Source organism: Prunus avium, chromosome 6, assembly GCF_965620075.1.
Source record: "Prunus avium chromosome 6, drPruAviu1.hap1.1, whole genome shotgun sequence".
NCBI classification, from domain to species: Eukaryota; Viridiplantae; Streptophyta; class Magnoliopsida; order Rosales; family Rosaceae; genus Prunus; species Prunus avium.
The window spans coordinates 12,696,311-12,715,583 of record NC_142289.1 but is presented as its reverse complement, the minus strand read 5'-3'; the positions used below and the strand labels follow the sequence as shown (position 1 = coordinate 12,715,583).

Here is a 19,273-nt window from a genome sequence, read left to right as displayed (position 1 = left end):
CCTCCAAATACCAAGCGAGTTCATACGTGCTTACTTGGAATTGAAACTGGAATTCGGTAATTGTGTATTGAAATTCTAAAAAATTGAAGAAAAAACCAAATTCAATTTGGGTGAAAACTAAGAAAATAAAGATTGAAACTTTTGGGATTTGAGTTGAAGAATCTGCTTAACTGGGAAAAATAGATAGAAACCCTATTCCATTATGTGGTTGAGCAAGGTACATGTGCTAATTCATTCAAACTCGAATAAGGGAAAGTGATGTAGAGAGAATTCAAACTCGAACCCGGTAAACATCATTTATTCAATAAAAGAACCACATGGCAATGGCGAATAATAAATCACAGAGAAAACAAGGGGCTTTCTACTGCCTTTGAATCAAAGCTCAGCCATGATATCCGAATAATTTAGTATGCCACTTAACCTTGATGAATGTTGTTACCAGATTCGAATGGGTTTGCTGCTATGTAATTGAGTGGATTAGGGTGTATCCGGGGTATTTTTGGTAATTAAATATGGTGTACTTAGTTAATTTTACATTTTGATTTAAATATTAGGGTATACTTATATCATAGGGTGTACTCAGTTAATTTTAAGGTTCGTTTAACAGCACTCAAAACCTATCTACAAATATTGTTTTGCTAGATTCATGCCATGCCACTATGGCAAATTCATAAATTAGGCCAAAGAGAGTGCCTTTTGCATCACTTTCCACCAGCCTCCTGCTCTCCAAGCTAATGCCACAACTTTTAATTAATTTGACTATTAGTAGTGTGCCCCCACTCACTATTAATTAATTTGACTATATGCATATTAGAGGAACAAATACAATGCTACTTTAGCTAGGAATTTGTCATCTTTGTCAACTTCTCATCTAACACATGTAAGAATGAGAAAGAGTTCAACTCACTTAGACACAAGTTGCCTCTTTTTTTCCACATAAACTATATCTAGTTGGTGATAAGATTTCCAAAGTACGATTCATACAATATATCTAGTTGGTGAAGTTTCTTTGGTCCTATGTTGAAATTTTCTTAATTTTGATGTTAGGCCGCTCCATTATTGTAATGGCCTTTTGTGGTTAGTTTGTATTGGTCCTTTGTGGCTATGTTGAAATTTTCTTAATTTTGATGTTAGGCCGCTCCATTATTGTAATGGCCTTTTGTGGCTAGTTTGTATTGATCCTTTGTGGCTAGTGACTTTTTTGACTGAATTATAATTGCAATACTAAAATTTATATTATAAATAATAAAATAAAATATAAAAAAAGAACAGTCGATCATGAAGACACTAGTAGTCGTTAATGCATGCGTAGTAGCTCACAAAAACATTAACGGCTATAAAACTCCCTCATTTTAAAGTCTTTAAAGGCATGAGACCCCTTGGTTGTTTCAAGTATTGAAAAATTTTCATAGAGTATGAATCCCATGACAATAAAGAATTGGCTTTTTAGGAGCTATGGTCCCTGAACTTTGTATCGACTTTAGCTTTAGTCCCGCAACTTTCAAAATGGCTTCCACAGTTCCTTAACTTCTCTTCCGTTTGTAGCAAAGGTACTGGAGTAACTTCTGTTACTTCTTTTCATCAAAATGAGGGGTGTATTGGTCCTTTTAGGTGGGTTTTAGTTCCCACCAACGTGAATCTCCTTTTCCCTCTTTCTTCCTTGGCATCCTCTAATTCTTCAACGTCCAAGTTTGAGAAAAAGAAAATAACAAAAGAAGCCCCAAAACACATCTCTTTCCTATCCATTTCCCAACAGTGTTTTGCTTCTAGAATTGATAATAAATTCAAAAAAATTTCGCACAAATAAAAGTAGTTAAAAAAAAGTTCTGGGTAGTGTTCTTCGACCTCTAGGTTCATATATGCCCTCACTGGTGGAACTTTCTGGGTTCGTCATTGTTCAACACCACTTCCAGAATCAAATCATACTCATTCCCCATATCAACCTCCGAGTCCTCACCAGGGGCGCCCCTGAGGGTGTGCAAGTGGTGCCACCGCACAAGGCCCTTGATTTTTGAGGGCCCCCGAATTTTTTTATGTGTATAATATATGTATATATTAATAAATGTTTATATATATATTTAGTGAGCAAATTTGAGACATAAAGACATTTCTAGTTGTATTGGTTTGCAGGGCCTCAACTTCCATTCAGGACGCGACTTCAAAACCCGCTTGTGTAGATCAATCATAGTTTTAGTTCTTTTTTGGTTTTTTTAGTAACAACAATTAATAATCATAATAATTAAAAAGGCAAACACGTTATTTTCTATAAGTAATACTCATCACCAATATCTCTCCTTGGCTCTCTTTTTTAATCCTTTGACAATTTTTTTTTATAAAAATTATAGTTGAAAATTTATTACATACAGGACCAGTAAAATTTCTTAAAGAACAGAGTCATATGCAAATGTGACCTAGCTTGCAGCAAAACCACCATAATGACAATTAAGGTTAAATTAAAATTTTGGTTTGTTTTTTTGAAACTTATTGTTTTCGTTGAAAGATAAAAACTGCTCTGTTGTCTCTCAATCACATAATGTTGCAACACTGTTTAAAGCAGCTTGTCCAATGTCAACACCAACATTCAATATCCCAACTACTTTCACAACCACATACTAAAATAATAAATACCCGATCACAAGGAATTAGTCAGTAATTGTGTAGGCAAAGGTCATGCTCCTTATTCTCTACTGAAAATTTAGCTAAAAACACACAAAAGTTATTTAGGAACTCTATAAAATTTGAACTCCAATCATACTCCCTAAATTAGGAAGTCATAAATACTATAGTTATTTTTTAATTCAATATGATTGGTTATCATCTCTATAAAAAATAAAAAAAAGTTTGTATTAATTAAAAGTTTAAACTATGCATAAAACGAAACATCATTAAATTATAAGGAGCTACTAGATGTTCTTTCTCTCTCCTCATATTTAGGAGTTCCTAGAGATCTCTCTATTTTAGGAGGTGAATAGGGAGCATGGTTGGAGTTGTATTTTTCCAATTCCTCTCTAAAATTTGTCTAAGAAGGTGGTTTTAAGGACCCCATTGTAGATGCTTTAAGTGTAGTAATTATAGTATACGTAGTATGAGAGTATGTCACATGGTATAACTCATTTGTTAGAATATATAAGTGGATATTTATTGATATTATATCATAAAAGTGGGAAATATTAACCATATCGCCCATCCATATTATAACACGTGGACGAGTTACAGCAGCCTTGCTACGTAGTAAAGCGTACGTACATGTGGGTTTTTGGCAAGTCATTAGACACAAACAAGTTTAAACACTTAAATCAATCTCAACCACATGATTTCATTGAAATAGATCCAACGACTAAGCACCTCATTCCTCAAATGATGACACTAAATCTCTCAACTGCATGCATGGCACTATATATATATATATATATATATATATATATATATATATATATATATATATATATATATATATATATATATATATATTCTTCAGCAAGAATATTCTAATTGCCCCAATAATATCTATATTCCTATGTGCAGACATTGCTTGTCACGTGCATACGTCCCCATCATTGACTTGACGCTAGCTCTTCAATTACTCATGTAGATTTTTTATTTTCAAGTGCCCATAGAGATAAGACTTCCATATATAGGGCTCACCTCAATTAAAAATGTGGTTAGTAAAGTGGTACATGATTGTTTTTATATATGCTCAAATATTTAATTTTGCAAAAATAATGCATCCAACTAACTCAACCAAAAAAGTCGCATCCAATTAATGATGTTCTTGGAATATTGATACAAAATAAATTAGGTGTTAAAAAATATTTAATATCTGAATATGATCTATTACGACAAAGACTCATTGTCACAATCATGGTGATTATTCAAAAGGTGTAACATCCCTGATCCAATTTAATCGATTTAATCAAATTTAATTATTTTGTGAAATTTCAATTTTGCCTTTGGAAGTAGGGATACTTTGGTCACTTTAAGAAAAAAAAAACATTTATTGTATGGCATTACGTAATGGTGTAAGTTTTGTGTTAGCTTATGCGAGGCCCCAATTTAAGGTTCGCACAGGGCCTTCAAAATCTCAAGACCGGCCCTGGTCCTCACACTTCTCCAAACTCTGCATAAATATGAACTTGGACTTGAGAGCCTGAGACCAATGGCAAACCCATTAAGGCGCAAGGAGGTGCAACCTCCTCTCGCCAACCATTGTAGGTGCTTAATTGCTCATTTGCTTAGCTGGTGGTGGTACACTTCAGGTGTATAGATTACCTTATTTCCATTTTCGGCATTTAAGTAAATATTTTTGTCCTTTTACTTTCATTTATTTTTATATTACTCCATTTACTTAAATTTACAATGTAAATAAGGAAGTACCCCCATTTGGATTAAAATAAAAATATTAGAAAATCAAATTACCACCAAATCAAAATATGAAAAATTAGTTTTAGTGCAAAATACGATTTAGGCTAAAAATGATGGCTCATTAAGTCAATATATACTTCATATTAAAATCCCATAAAATCAAGTTTTCTTATTTGATGTGAAAGGAATAAAAGCCGCCAAAAATTATCTTGAGAAAATGATTATTCCGAAAAACCATTTTTCATACTTAGTCAAAATTTTTACATAAAACAATTTCTCATGTGTGATATGAATGCATGAAGGGACCTAAGGTCAATATAGGTAAAAAGCCTTAGATGTTCAATCGACAAAGAGTTTTTAGCCTTTCAGAATTGCACATCCGCTAAAAAAATCATGGGTCCGCCAGTGCCTGATACTGAGCCCAAATACACTCCTCCACCTACATCTCACCACAAAATCTTCAATCTCCAATGAAGATGGGGACCTTGGGCAGAGCAACCTACACTGTCAAATTTGGGATCTGCGAGACCGGCCAAGCCATTGATCGCCTTGGTTCCCGCCTCCAGGGCAACTACTACTTCCAAGAACATCATACGCCTCCCAATCCTTCTCTTTCAACTCAATTCCTCCAAACCCTAATCTACACTCGCTGCACAAATGCACAATTTTGCTTATGTTGCTTTTGTTTATCGAATTGAATTTTTGAGATCTACGAGGGTTGAGATCTACGAGGGGTTGGGTTATACATGATTTTTTAGTTCTACTTGGAAGAGGAGATTGACGTTGGTGGGAACTACAACCCACCCAAAAGGACCAACACGCCTCCTATTTTGATGGAAAGAAGTAACATAAGTTACTCCAGGGACCGTGGAAGCTATTTTGAAAGTTGCGGGACTAAAGTTAAAGTCGATGCAAAATTCAGGGATCATAGCTCCTAGAAAGCTTGAAGAATTTTACAACGATCTTCAATCATATCATTTTTGCTTTCCTTTGTAATGGTTCGTTTTAAATTAGGGAGTATCAAGCGACACCGTTTTGTGCACATCATACAAATAAAAGGCGACAGCCCAAGAAACATAGCCGTTAGAGAATCCCATGTACATGCTCAGACACAAACCCATCCACCTCTTCAAACGCGTTCCCTCCTCTCTTCCATTTTGCTCATTCTCTACTTCTAACTACCTTAACTGTCAGCTTGACTCTTTCCTCTCCAACCAAAATTCAAATCTCCAATATCTCTCTCAATCCCATGCTCTCATTGTCACTTCTGGAAACTCAAACAACATCTTCATAGCCGCAAAGCTAATCTCTCTCTATGCGTCTCTCAGCAAACCCATTTTTTCCACCAAAGTGTTTGGTTCAGTTTGTCCCAAAGACACCTTTCTTTGGAACTCCATAATCAAAACCCATTTCTCCAATGGCGATTACTCAAAAGCCCTTGATTTCTTTTTCCAAATGCGAGCTTTGGGTTTCGCTGCTACCCAATTTACTCTTCCAATGGTCGTTGCCTCCTGCGCCGAGTTAATGTTGCTAGAACAGGGCAACAATGTTCATGGGTTGGCTTCGAAACTCGGGCTTTTCTCAGGTAATTCGGCAGTTGGGTCTTCGTTTGTGTATATGTATTCAAAGTGTGGTCGAATGGAGGATGCATATTTTATGTTTGAGGAAACTACTGTGAGAGATGTGGTTTGTTGGACCGCGCTTATAATCGGATATGTGCAGAATTATGAGAGTGAGAAGGGTTTGGAGTGTCTTTGTGAGATGCATAGGGTTGGTGGCTTTGATGAGAGGCCAAATTTTAGAACATTGGAAGTTGGGCTTCAAGCTTGTGGGGATCTTGGTGCTTTGGTAGAAGGTAGATGCTTGCACGGTTTTGTAGTAAAAAGTGGAATAGGGTGTTCTGAACCTGTTAAGTCTTTGCTTTTGTCCATGTATTCCAGATGTGGGGCACCTGGTGAATCTTATCTTTCGTTTTGTGAAGTAAAAGATAAAGATCTTCTATCATGGACTTCCGTTATTGGTGTTTATGCCAGATCAGGTTTAATGGATGAATGCTTAAGTTTGTTCCAGGGAATGCAGGACAGTGATATTTTCCCAGATGAAATTGTGGTCAGTTGCATGCTTTCAGGTTTTAAAAATTCCACAACTATCAACACAGGAAAGGCCTTCCTAGGATCAGTCGTAAGGAAAAACTACGCATTGAGTCAGATGGTTCATAGTGCACTATTATCCATGTACTGCAAGTTTGAGTTATTGACTCTTGCAGAGAAGCTCTTTTTGGGAATGCAGCATCAAAACAAAGAGTCTTGTAATACTATGATTTGTGGCTACGCTAAGATGGGACTGCATGTAAAATGTATAGAACTGTTTAGGAAGATGCAACATCTAGGCATTCAAGCTGATTCTAATAGCTTGGTCTCTGTGATTTGTTCCTGTTTCCAGTTGGGCGCAATCCATCTTGGCCGATCACTTCATTGCTACCTAATTAAGGTTTCTATGGATGAAAATATATCGGTAGCCAATTCACTCATAGACATGTATGGAAAAAGTGGTCATTTGAACATTGCAAGGAGAATTTTTAGTCGGACACAGAGAGATATTATAACATGGAACACAATGATCTCATCCTACACTCACACTGGACATTCTGCTGAGGCCATAGCCATATTTCATAAAATGATTGCAGAAAATTTCAAGCCCAACTCAGCAACATTGGTAACAGTTCTTTCAGCTTGTTCTCATCTCGCATCTCTGGAAGAAGGTGAAAAGATTCAGAGTCATATTAAGGAAAGACGGCTTGAGATCAATTTATCCCTTGCCACTGCATTAGTTGATATGTATGCAAAATGTGGGCAACTTGAGAAATCAAGAGAATTGTTCGACTCAATGGAAGAGAGGGATGCTATTTCTTGGAATGTCATGATCTCCGGTTATGCAACGCACGGACATGCAGAGCCTGCAATAGAAATTTTCCGCAAGATGGAAAATTCAAATGTTAAACCAAATGAACTCACCTTTCTTGCTCTTCTCTCAGCCTGTAATCATTCAGGGCTTGTTGAAGAAGGGAAATATATGTTTGGTAGGATGCAATATCTTTCTCTGAAACCAAATTTGAAGCATTATGCTTGTATGGTAGATATTCTTGGAAGGGCTGGTAATCTGCAAGAAGCTGAAGATTTGGTTCTGTCAATGCCCATTCCTCCTGATGGTGGCGTGTGGGGGTCGTTGTTAAGTGCCTGTAAGATTCACAATGAAATTGAGTTGGGTGTAAGGGTTGCCAGGCACGCTATAGAATCTGATCCAGAAAATGATGGCTACTACATAATGCTTTCCAACCTGTATAGTTCTGTTGGAAGGTGGGAGGAGGCTACAAATGTGAGAAAAATGATGGAGAAAAAGGGCATAGGAAAGACACAGGGTTGGAGTGTTGTCTAACTTGCGTAATCGAGAGAAACAGTATTTTTTTGCTAGAGAAGTAATCAGGATCTACACTGACAGAAGCAAAAAAAAGTCGATTCTCATATGTCCTGAATTTTGGTTCACCGGCAAAGAATGTGGCTACAACTGCTATTGAACTAATTTAGATTGCAGGTAACATTCTTGTTTAATGCACCGGACTCCTTTTTAACCTTTTGATACTAGGCTGTTGGAGATACTGCGGAGAGATACATGCATTATGGTATAACTGTTATGCTTTGTTTGCAGCTAGCTGTGCTGCCAACTGGTTGTTTGGTAAGTGCTGCTCTTAGAACAAACTGGTTTAATATGGGGATATTTGGTCTTTAGTTTCCTAAAAGCTTTAGCTCATCAAACACTGGAGCAGAAACTATTATTGGGATGGATTAATCTAGTTTCAGGGACTGGATATATAGATCTTTATTGATCTGAATTTAGTTGCTACATGAAAGTTCACTTCTGTGGTATGCTGGTATTTCTCTTGAAAACAGCTTCCTTCTAAAAAGCAGTACAATGTCATCAAAACATAAATCTACTTCATTTCTCTAGTAGAAATTCTGATAATTTTTCTTTTTCCTACTTCCTCTTTAATCTGACTAGACTTAAATCCAAAGCTATACACTGCTAGGGCTGTGTCGACCATAATCGTTGTTAATAATTCGAACACAGACCTCAAATGCAGGGGTACCTGCTCTTAACTACTTGAGCTACAAATCACTTGTATATTTTTCTACGAAAGAAAAACCATTTGTAATTTGTTTTTTTAAAGTCTAAAACACATAAAATGACGAGCCTAATTTAACTAACACAGAAAATGACAAGCCTAATTTAACTAACACAGAAAATGACAAGCCTTTAGACTTAAGCGTCCTAAGCCAGCAAGCAGACAAACTAAATCAAAAGTAGGTGACTTAACACCACAAAAGTGATCAATGTCATCAATTTCTGACTTTTAAATCATTGTTAACAAACTAAACAGGTCACCAACGTTGGGCCTAAACAAATGGCCTGCTTTCAACCCAAAAACAAAACAAGTGGCCTCTGGAAAAAGAAAAAGAAAACATTATTTTGATGCGGACATCTATCTACAAAGATTGATTCTAGAAGCTGCTGCTCCTCGTTGGTCTGGTGTTGTGTAAAACTTATTATTTATTGATTATCTCTAACCACGTGTCAAACTCGATCATTATCTGCATCTGCATGCATCTCTCAACTAATAACGAAGTTGATAAACTGGTCGGCTATGTTTTACTACACGAAGCCCCTTTTTTTTTAACTTCGTAATTTGTTTGAAGAGTCGTTTTATTAGAACTTTGATGACAATCAAAACTTCTGAATACAAAAGCACTTTTTGTGCTTTTTTAACAGCCACTTGGAATTTTTAATCTAACATGTTTATAATAAAAGCGCTTATAACTGAAAGTGTTTTCTACATAAGTAATTTCAACTTCAAACACTATCCAAAAATTCATAAAAGCGTCTCTTAAGAAAGCATGCAAATGTTTATTCTTAAGAAACTTTTTTTTTATTTTTTATATCTTTTTAGCAAAGGACTCACTAGTGTAGTAGTTTAGAGAAATTGCTCCTCCAGAAAAGGTCCTGGATTCCAGTCCTAACATCCGTATAGTGTGTGTGAATTTAGTATGTTATAATTCCTCTCAATATAAAAAGTCTTTAGAAAAAACATATTTTTAAAATATATTTCAACTAAACACTATAAAAATTGTTTTTAGTTTGTAAAAACATTTTTGATGAGTTTTTATTACCGCACCGGTTATATATAATTATGCGCATATTTTGCTAATCAAATTAGACCACTTCCACCCCGAAGGGCAAGGGCAAGGCAATGTCTATCACTATTCATGTGAATAGTGGTAGCCCTTGCCTTTTTGTTTCCACCCCTCTGGGCAAGGGCAAGGTCAATTACTATTAACTTTAATTTATTTTCTATTTTTTATACTTAAACGATTAATGTTGTTAAGATTTTCGGTTGCCACATGTCTATATTTATTCTAAAATTCTCATCTCAAATATCGGATAAGATTTTTGGACAAAATTTTAGTATAAAATTTTCGAATAAGATTTTCAGTTGCCACGTGTTCATATGTATTAAAAAATTCACATCTCACTCATCATACAATTGAAATACCTACTCACTCATCATACAATTTAAATACTCCTGATCCTCATAGTCTGACACAATCGAGTACAAAGACGGCTCAATCATTGGCGGAGGCGATTCCACCAGATCACGATGTGGCAGAGTATTTTCTTTTGGAGGACATAATCGTGTCATTATTTCCTCCACGGAACGCACCACGGGAACCAATTGCGAGCATTGTTCACTTGAGGAGCCATGTGTAATGGTTTTCTTCACACAATTGAACGAACCACGTGTAGTGAATTTCGAACAATTCTTCAAAACATCCCAACATTGGTGATTTTTGAATATTTTATTACCTTGACCAATGACACAAAACCACATTTGTGCTTGAAGAATCTATTAAAAAAATAAAATTGAAAATCCAAGAAAAAAAAAGACATGCAATTGAATAAAACGGCAATTAGAAATTTGTTACCTCGTCGCCAAGATTTTCATCGCTTCGAACCATTTCACTCGCTTTTGCTAACACATTTCTCCATTTCCCTAGCTCTTTATTCAAAATTTTCCATCTACTAACTAAGGTCATTTCCATTCGAGTCAAACCTAATCTTTCACAAAATTCTCCATGAATTTTTCTCCACATATGAGAGAAGTTCGTCTCATTGCCCCTGATCGGGCAATGACCAACTTTGAACCAACACTCACACAACAAAATATCTTCAATGGTTGTCCACGTGCCTCTGGCTTCAATGGAAGATGCCATTTATTTTTTGACACAAATGGAATTTAGTGAAGGAGAAAAATATTTGGTGTGGAAAGTGAAAATATTTGAAGGAGAAGAATTTGTTGTGGAAAGTGAATAATATTGGTAGGTATTTATCGAAAAAAATTTCATAATTTTTTGGTATTTTTAAAAAATCCCTAAGGAGAAAAATATTTGGTGTGGAAAGTAAATTATGTTGGTAGGTATTTATAGAATTTTTTTGCAATTTTTTAAGGCAAAAAAATCGCACCCGTTGGATTTCTTAAAAATCTATGATCGGAGCATCTAAGAAGCACCACATGGCTTCTTCCCGTTGGTTTCTGTCAGTGTGATGTCACGGCTGACGTCAGCAGACTTCGGGCCACAACCCAAACAATTCTTGCCCATGAGCTTGCCCTGGTTGGTGGGTCCCACCCCTTATTCGGGCTGGACCTTGCACGCTAGAGGGGTTTTTTGGGCTTGAGGCCCCCTTTAGCTTGCCCTCCCCCTTGCGGTGGAAGTGCTCTTATAAAAGCACTTTGGCCCACACCTTAAGTTTTGCAAGTGAAAAGAAGAGGAGGTAGGCACAACGATGTGACAATATGAGACATCAGCAACAGACAATGTCAAGTGTAGTTGTTGTTGCTCTGTGCCGTCCCACACACGCAACAATGCTAATATTTAAAACTAATTGCCTTTCTGGGGCTGCGCGGTTGGCGCCCATCGTCTTTGATGTTGTAAATGAAGGTCAATCTTCATAATATAAGAGTCAAGTGTTTTAATTCAATTAATCCCACCTTCTTTGATGTTGTAAATGAAGGTCAATCTTCATCATATAAGAGTCAAGTGTTTTAATTCAATTAATCAACGCCGTTCAAAAAAATTTACAAAGGCAAAAGGTCAAGAGCTGGATAGAAGCTTCTGTTTGGCAACCAAATTCTCAATAGCAATAGGGTTTAGGGTTTGCTATTTTTATGTTGTTGTGTGTTGAATTTTTATTGCAGGTTTAAGTACATGTGCTTACAGTTGCTTATTTAGGGATTTAATCATTTTTTAGGGTTGTGCGTATTCTCTCAAGATCAATTTAACTTCTTGTTGCGTTTGGTCACCGGAGAAGTTGTATCTATATTTAGCATTTTAGTTGCTTTGTACTTGTTTTTGTTTATCTTATTAATAAAATACTATCGCTCTTTTATCCAAAAAAAAAAAAAAAGGTTGTTTGAAGGATACAATTTTCAATTTCGATACATGCTATAGACAAAAAAAAAAATTAATGAGACTTGACGAAAGGATGAAATTGGAGCACATGCAGGACGACGTAAATTAAAAAAATAAGTTGGAGGACTAAAATAAAAACCGGATACAAGACCAAGAAATCCCTAATGGCGTTTGCATACAAATCGGTGAACTCCAAAATGGATTAAACGTTTGCTATGAAATTGTATTATGCAGGGAGTAGGGGCAATCCTCTTTATTAGTTTCACATTTTTTTGGGGTTGGTAGACGAATATTCTTTCTTATATTAAAAACAAATGAAAAATTGAGATAATAAATATAATCATTTTTCAAAGGAGGAAATGCATTTACCACTTTGTAAATAAAATTTTGTCAATAAAATTTCTTGTTTATACTCATTTCAATTTGTAAAAACAATTACCAACTACCCTTAACTAAGATCATGGTAGACTAACCACAAAGCATGCGATTAGCGCATGGATTATTTAATTGACTTATGCCATCATTCCCACTCCGACATAGATGGTGACAAGGATGATATATGTTTCTATAAAGTTCGATGCTTTTAATGCGGCTAACTCCATTCTAATGGTGTAGCTTTGTTATAGATGTATTCGCCCGTTATAAAAAAGTAGTTTGTAAATATCACAAAAAATGACTCATATTAAGTGCCATAAAAATCATAACCCACTTTAAAACATTGAAACGAGAAAAAAAACGTGTTGATTTTCAATTGGCTCCTCCTCCACTGTAAAATTAAGACAGAGAAAAGTCCACTTTTGCCTATTTTTTTTTTTCTTTTTAATTTTTATATCCCGCCCTTAACAAACCATATAAAGCCTCCTTGTCGCTATGTAACAAGATAGGCCAGGCAGCTAGGCTCCGCCATTTCCATAAGCCTCTCTTTGACTCTCCAACTCTCAAACTCCCACCATTTTCTTCTTCTTCTTCTTCTTCCACGACCTCAAAAATGCCGGGCTGCTTCAGCTTTACAGCGTCGCGCGACCGCTGCTTCCGCTACTACTTCTCATCACACGGCCTAAAATCCACCACCACTGATTTGGGCGAAGGCACAATCATGCACTGCTGGGTCCCCAAATCCCACTCCCAATCCAAGCCTACGCTGCTCCTCATCCACGGGATCGGCGCCAACGCAATGTGGCAGTGGCACGAGTTCGTCGCCCCTCTCGCCGCCCGCTTCAACCTCTACATCCCGGACCTTGTCTTCTTCGGCGACTCCTTCTCGACCCGACCCGACCGCTCCGAGACTTTTCAGGCCCAGTGCGTCGTGGGCCTCCTGGAGGCCCACGGGGTGAAGAAAATGAGCGTCGCTGGGATTAGCTATGGTGGTTTCGTGGCCTACAGCATGGCGGCGCAGTTTGGGGAGCGGATAGAGAGGCTTGTGCTATGCTGCGCCGGGGTTTGTTTGGAGGAGAAGGATATGGAGAAGGGGATGTTTCAGGTGAGGAGTGCGGAGGAGGCTGTGAGTATTTTGCTGCCTCAGAGGCCTCAGCAGGTTAGGCAGCTGCTGAAGATCTCTTTTCACAAGCCTGTTAAGAATCTGCCCTCTTGTTTTCTCAATGATTTTATTGAGGTAAGCAAAACTTTCTGAACTATCTTTTTTATCTTTCTGAGAATGAAATTGCATGTGTCTCTATGTGTGTTTTGGGGTGTTTAATTTGTTGGGTTTAATTCAAAAGAGCAAATTAGCATCTTAAAAAAAATAAAGTTTCTTTCTTTCTTGCCTAATGCAAGTTAATATAGTTGATGCATTGTAGAAACATACATTTCAGTACCATATGTATCTGGTTTGAATATTCTCAGAGTATCTGGGTTCATACATGAATCATAGCCAAATCAATTGTCAATTGGCTGATTCGTACTCATAAGAAATAAGATGAAATGATGCTTCAAAACTGTGAAACTAGCATCTAATCAATCCGGAAGTGATATTTGTGTTTGGTGGAAAACAACAAAACCCGTTTTGGTCCTGTTTGTAGGATGAAGATGGTAAATTCAGATTGACTCATGCACATAATCACTTTCATCTCTTTTGCCAATAATTTCTTTTTTGCGCTATCACCAACAGATTGCATCTCTTTTGTCTATTTTGGACTATGTTTTGCCTCACATAAAGTATCATCACAGACACAGAGCTTTACTCTGTTATTCAGGGATATGTGTAAATTCCAAGTGTCAATGCGAAAATCTTTAGGCTGCCAGAGACTATAGTTCATGGTCATAAAGTGCTCAAAATATTGTTTGTTTACCGTTGATTCTGTAATGCAGCGGCAATCGTGGTGCAAGTCCTGTTTGTTCATATTAAATGAAGATGTTGTTCAATATTTCTCATTTCCGAATATTATAGGCGATATAGTAATTTCACCGGAAACTTGTCTCATGAGTTTCGGTTGACTGGCAGGTGATGTGCACAGAACACCTTCAAGAGAGGAAAGGATTGATTCAAGCATTGCATAAGGACAGAAAATTGTCCGATCTTCCCAAGATATCCCACGTAATTTTCTAACATGTTTTGCATTTGGGGTCATTGTGTTTATCTTTTTGGTTTTCTGGAGTACTTAAAGGCAGAATTTCTTCTTGATGCAGCCTACACTAATCATCTGGGGAGAGCATGACCTGGTATTCCCACTGGAATTAGGGCACCGATTAAAAAGGTAAATCGGGTGGGCTTAATTATTTCTATAACATTATTTGTGTGTTATTTCTACAGAACATTATGATTAAGACAAACCAAAATCATGTCCATGTTTACTTTTTGCCTTGTTTAAGTTGACTTAAGCAAACATTGGAATTCATCCAATGGGAAGACCACTTCTAAACATAATTGCATGGGTCTATGCATCAATTTTTTTCGAAAGTTTGGTCTTACTGTTCTTCCTCTGTTGCAGGCAAATAGGTGAGAGTTCACAACTAGTGATCTTAAAGAATGCAGGGCATGCCATAAATGCAGAGAAACCCAAAGAGATGTACAAGCACATGAAGTCTTTCCTCATTGATCCACTTCCTCCACCTAAACAAGAAAGCCACAGCAACGGCCGCAAGGTGGATTGAAATTTGAAGAGAAGGTGAAGAGCAATCAAGATGACTAGATAAGTAACTGGTTTTCATTTAAAACCTACATTATGAGATACGCTGGTGCGTATTGTGGATTATGTGTTCATTTTGTATATTTATAAGACGAAAAGATATATATCAGCGCAGTAGAACCGGATTACGCAGATGCTTATTTTAATGATTTCATGAAAATATCATGAGGGAAATGTTTTCTTACTAGATTGTCCAGTAACATAGGATACTTGTATTGCCGGACTATGAATCTAGGCCATTGGATCATATTAATTCTTACATGAACGCTTGCAACATAAGCAACTATTTGGCAACATAATAAGGGGTAATAAAGACTGCTCTTAGGTTCTATTTTGGATTTGACAACAAGGCTAAATTTGCTACAGAAAAACTAGAAAACATTGGATTCAATTTATTTCAAGTAACTAGATGTAAAACATTTGTAATGGATTTAAAATGACTATATTTAAGGACTCATTTGAAATCCATTTATTTTCTTCATTTTCTTATTCAAATCTTAACATAGATGGATCATGGATTGTAGTACCAACATTAATCCTAGATTTGAAATTACTCCATCCAAGCAAAGATATGATTGCACTTGCCTTGGAAGCTTTAAAAGTTAAACTCATGTTAGTGCTTTTAAAAAGTAAAAATTATGTTGGTGTCCATGAAAATGTATATGTTCCATTCTCACGATTCTAAAAGCCAGTAGCATCATGAGTTTAGCATTCTTTTAATTTGCAATAAACACAATAAATTCAATTAAACCACCCAAACTTCCCAACCAAAAGCATATCAATTGGTCTACGGGGTCTAGTCCAGTGAAAAAAAGGGCATTGAATTTGACTTGCATACCAGAGTTCTCAAGTTCGAATCCATATATGGCACCTTAATTGTGTGTGTGTGATAAAACCCATCAACTGTAATTTAGACTATCATTGTACTAAACAAAAAATATGCATATCAATTGATCCGATCCTTGAACGTACCTGAGGCTGAGGTTAATTTAATTGGATGGTTAAGGTTTCCCACTATATCTATATGCCAACTTCCAAGTGGAACATCACATCCTATGTGTGAGGAAGATGCTGATGCTTTGCTCACCTTTATTCCTCTTCCTTTTCAATTTGACTGTTCTATTATTCTATTTTTTTTTCTTCACATAGTCACATAAATATTTTTTGGGGTCCAATTACAATTCAAAAAAGATCAAAACAAGAGTAGGAGATTTCCCAAAAAACCACGAGCGCAAACCACATTTTCCCTGCAAAATTGAAAAGATGACGAAAAAATCAGCACTAAATTTTAGTTCCCCATTTGCTAATTCTGTAGCTTCCACCTTAAGGCCTAAGCTATCTCTTCTTTTTGCTCACGCAATAAAGTTGTCTTTATCCTCCAATACAAATCCCATCCCAAACAAACACAAAAGTTCTGCAAAAACTGGACTGCACTTTCCACTAAAGCTCAAGAGCATCCGGTGCGCATTTTATGACAACAAGGCATCAACGTTTAAAAATGATTATCTAATCCAAATGAAAACTTTTTTTTTTCCCTTCTTTAATAATTTAAATAAAAAAAAAGAAATGTATCGAAGAAGAAGAAGAACTTACAAGCAGGTGGTAAATTAGAGGCAGAGCCCCAAAACAGGTCCTGATCTGGACTGAAATTATTGTTGCAATCCGAGGAGGTGTTGTAGCCATTCTTACACACGCAGAGAAACGAAAGATCATCAACCCTATACCCACAAACCCCATCACTCATCTCACAGCTATTGCACTTGGTGTCCACAATGCCACTATCCAAATCGCCATGGCTATACTTCAACGTCACCCCATACTCCCACCGGGCGGGGTCCGTTGGGTAGTCTCCAAGGGACACCACGGAGGTATACCCGGCGCACTTCAGCCCGCAGAGGTCCAGCTCACCCTTGCTATCAAGATTGCCGGGTGAATATACACAGCAAGTGTTGGTAGGGGGGAACAAAGGCAGGCCAAGACCAACCACAGAAGGGCACGTGTAGATAGAAGCACAGAGGTTAGAGTAGGAAGGATCACAGACCGGGATGCCGGAGGAACCTCCGAGGGTGAGAGAAGAGGTGGGGGGTTGGCAGGACAAGAGGATGAAAGTTGATCGGCCGAGCTGAAAAGGGCTGGCCCAGTCGAGGCCGAAGTTGGATGGGGAGGGTTGCATGGAGGAGCAGGAGGACATGGAGGGCGGGGTTAGGGTTAGGGTTTGGGTGGAGTAGGAAATGGAAGTGATTGGGTATGAGTCTGTGTGGGTGGTGAGGAGGAGCTGCTGCTGCTGCTTTTGGTCCTTGTTGATAATTTCGCAGGCTATGTAGGGTTGGAAAGTTGGGGAGCCACAGCCAGCACCCGTGCCAAAGGGATATTTGAGTTTAAGGGAACCACATGTGGTTTGGCATGCAGGAGGTTCTTGGGCTATGGTGAAGCAGAGGAGGTTGAAGAAGATGATGCATGAAAGAGCTGGTAGGAGTGTTTTTTGTTCCATTGTTGGGATTCTCTAGGCTTCTTTGTCTAATATACGATGATGTTATGATCTTATCCAAGAGGACCAAGAGGTGTGTATTTGTGCTTGCTGGGTAGAGGAGGAGAGGCAGGGGGACAGATGTAAGTAGGCAGTGGACAATCAGATAAATTTACTACTTTCTTTTATATATAAAAGATATTCTAAATTCATCTAACTTATAGAAGAAGAGACTCAAATTTGAGTGTAAGGGGAGGGGACGAACTCACTCTAAAAAAAAAAGAGAAGGAACTACCGGCTTATGTCTCTGCCCCACAGCACCCAAAAGAAAAGTGTAGAAGAATTGACACAAACAAAAAAGAACAAAAGAACAAAAAAATGAAGAACAGTGTAGAAGAAGAAAGCAAGAATCATTAAAGATTTGCAGGTACTCAAATTGATAACAAAAAAAAAAAAAATTCCGACCTGCCGGATTCGAACCAGCGACCTAAGGATATCTATCAGGTAACCCCACTACAGTCCTCCGCTCTACCAACTGAGCTAAGGTCGGTTGCTTGTTAGTCTTGGTGGTAAATAATATTTATACCTTATAGATGTGAAAATAATTCAAAAATCCCCTTAAAATGTCCGAAATTTTGAGTCAGCCCTCTAAAATTGGTGCCATTCCGTATTGCCAAATTATTTGTTACCTTATATAGAGGAAAAAAAAAAAAAAAAAAAAATTCTTAGTAAGGCTGTTACGCAAAAGATATGTGCACTTTCACTTGAAATGAGTTGTAGCTTTTGAATAAAAGGGTTGCATAACTTTTTAGATCGTTTGAGTCCGAGCTTTCACCAGCTTCGTCTCATGTTCTGCATCTTTTTTTCAAGGCTAAATGCAGTGAGGTTTGATGGTGGCGTTGCTTCATGTGGTGGTTGTAATGGTCATTTAAGTTGAAGGGTTATGTGTTGGAGTTTTGGGTCTTTTGGGTTGTGTGCTTGATTTGAGAGTATTTTCAATTTTAGTGATGTGAGTTTCGTTATTGTTTTTGTTTGTGCAATATTTGTGTGCTTTACTTTTGCGTGTTTGGACTCATTGATTTTGATGTCTTTTTGAGTGTGGTGTTTCCGATGTCTTATTGACGTATTGACGGTAATATAGGAATGTATCTAATAAAATTTGCTATTTTGATGATTAAAAAAAAGAAGGCTTATTATCACAAAACGTCCCTCACATTTGCGAAATTATCACATTGCATCCCTAACGTTTTTTTGTATCATTAATGGTCCCTAACGTTAATATAGGTACTCTTAAATAGTCCCCCTGTAAAAAAAACCGTTAAATCCAGGGGTATAATCGTCAAATCAATCCAAAATTATTTATAAAAAAAAAATTCCTTCACTTCTCTCTTTCTTTTCTTCTTCTTTCTTCTTTCTCTCCGACTAGCCTTTCTTTTCTTCTTCTTTCTTCTTTCTCTCCGACTAGCCCCGTTCTTTTCTTCTCTTCTTCTCTCTCTCTCTCTCTCTCTCTCTCTCTCTCTCTGTTCCTCTTTTTTTTTTCTTTCTCCTTTCTCTCTTTCCTCCTCTTTTCTTCTTCTTTTCCTTCGTTGTTTCTTCTTTCTCTCTGAATTTTTATATTTGATGGGGGAAGCTGAAGGGGACGAGTACGCTCCGACGAAGGGGCATTCGGATGCGGCAACAGCCGCTACGACGTCATCTTCGTCTTCGATGAGTGATGTTCCGGCGAAGAAGCTTGCGAGGCAGCTGGATTTCACGGGATTTGGTGGCGCACCGACGAGTGTGGCCATGCCGGAGCTCCC

The 19,273-nt window shown here is 37.3% G+C and overlaps 3 protein-coding genes and 1 non-coding gene across 4 annotated transcripts; 2 read left to right on the top strand and 2 right to left on the bottom strand.

Annotated features, from left to right (window-relative positions):
- Positions 1-4,829: 4,829 nt before the first annotated feature.
- LOC110769220 (pentatricopeptide repeat-containing protein At4g39952, mitochondrial) lies at positions 4,830-8,359 on the top strand. The gene is made up of 2 exons (XM_021973158.2): positions 4,830-7,953; positions 8,068-8,359. Exon 1 carries the CDS (start codon positions 5,458-5,460, stop codon positions 7,795-7,797), a length of 2,340 nt encoding a protein of 779 aa, XP_021828850.2. The 5' UTR covers positions 4,830-5,457; the 3' UTR covers positions 7,798-7,953; positions 8,068-8,359.
- A 4,383-nt stretch (positions 8,360-12,742) lies between these two features.
- Positions 12,743-15,191, top strand: LOC110769222 (uncharacterized). The gene is made up of 4 exons (XM_021973161.2): positions 12,743-13,494; positions 14,323-14,415; positions 14,508-14,575; positions 14,810-15,191. The coding sequence occupies exons 1-4, from the start codon at positions 12,871-12,873 to the stop codon at positions 14,970-14,972; spliced, it is 948 nt and encodes a 315-aa protein (XP_021828853.1). The 5' UTR covers positions 12,743-12,870; the 3' UTR covers positions 14,973-15,191.
- A 743-nt stretch (positions 15,192-15,934) lies between these two features.
- Positions 15,935-17,773, bottom strand: LOC110769221 (uncharacterized). The gene is made up of 2 exons (XM_088255383.1): positions 16,601-17,773; positions 15,935-16,254 (listed from the first exon to the last, which is right to left on the bottom strand). Exons 1-2 carry the CDS (start codon positions 17,496-17,498, stop codon positions 16,190-16,192), a joined length of 963 nt encoding a protein of 320 aa, XP_088111509.1. The 5' UTR covers positions 17,499-17,773; the 3' UTR covers positions 15,935-16,189.
- A 160-nt stretch (positions 17,774-17,933) lies between these two features.
- On the bottom strand, positions 17,934-18,024 carry TRNAY-GUA (transfer RNA tyrosine (anticodon GUA)). The gene is given in 2 exon segments: positions 17,934-17,969; positions 17,988-18,024. It is a non-coding gene; the product is annotated as a tRNA-Tyr (tRNA).
- Positions 18,025-19,273: the final 1,249 nt, after the last annotated feature.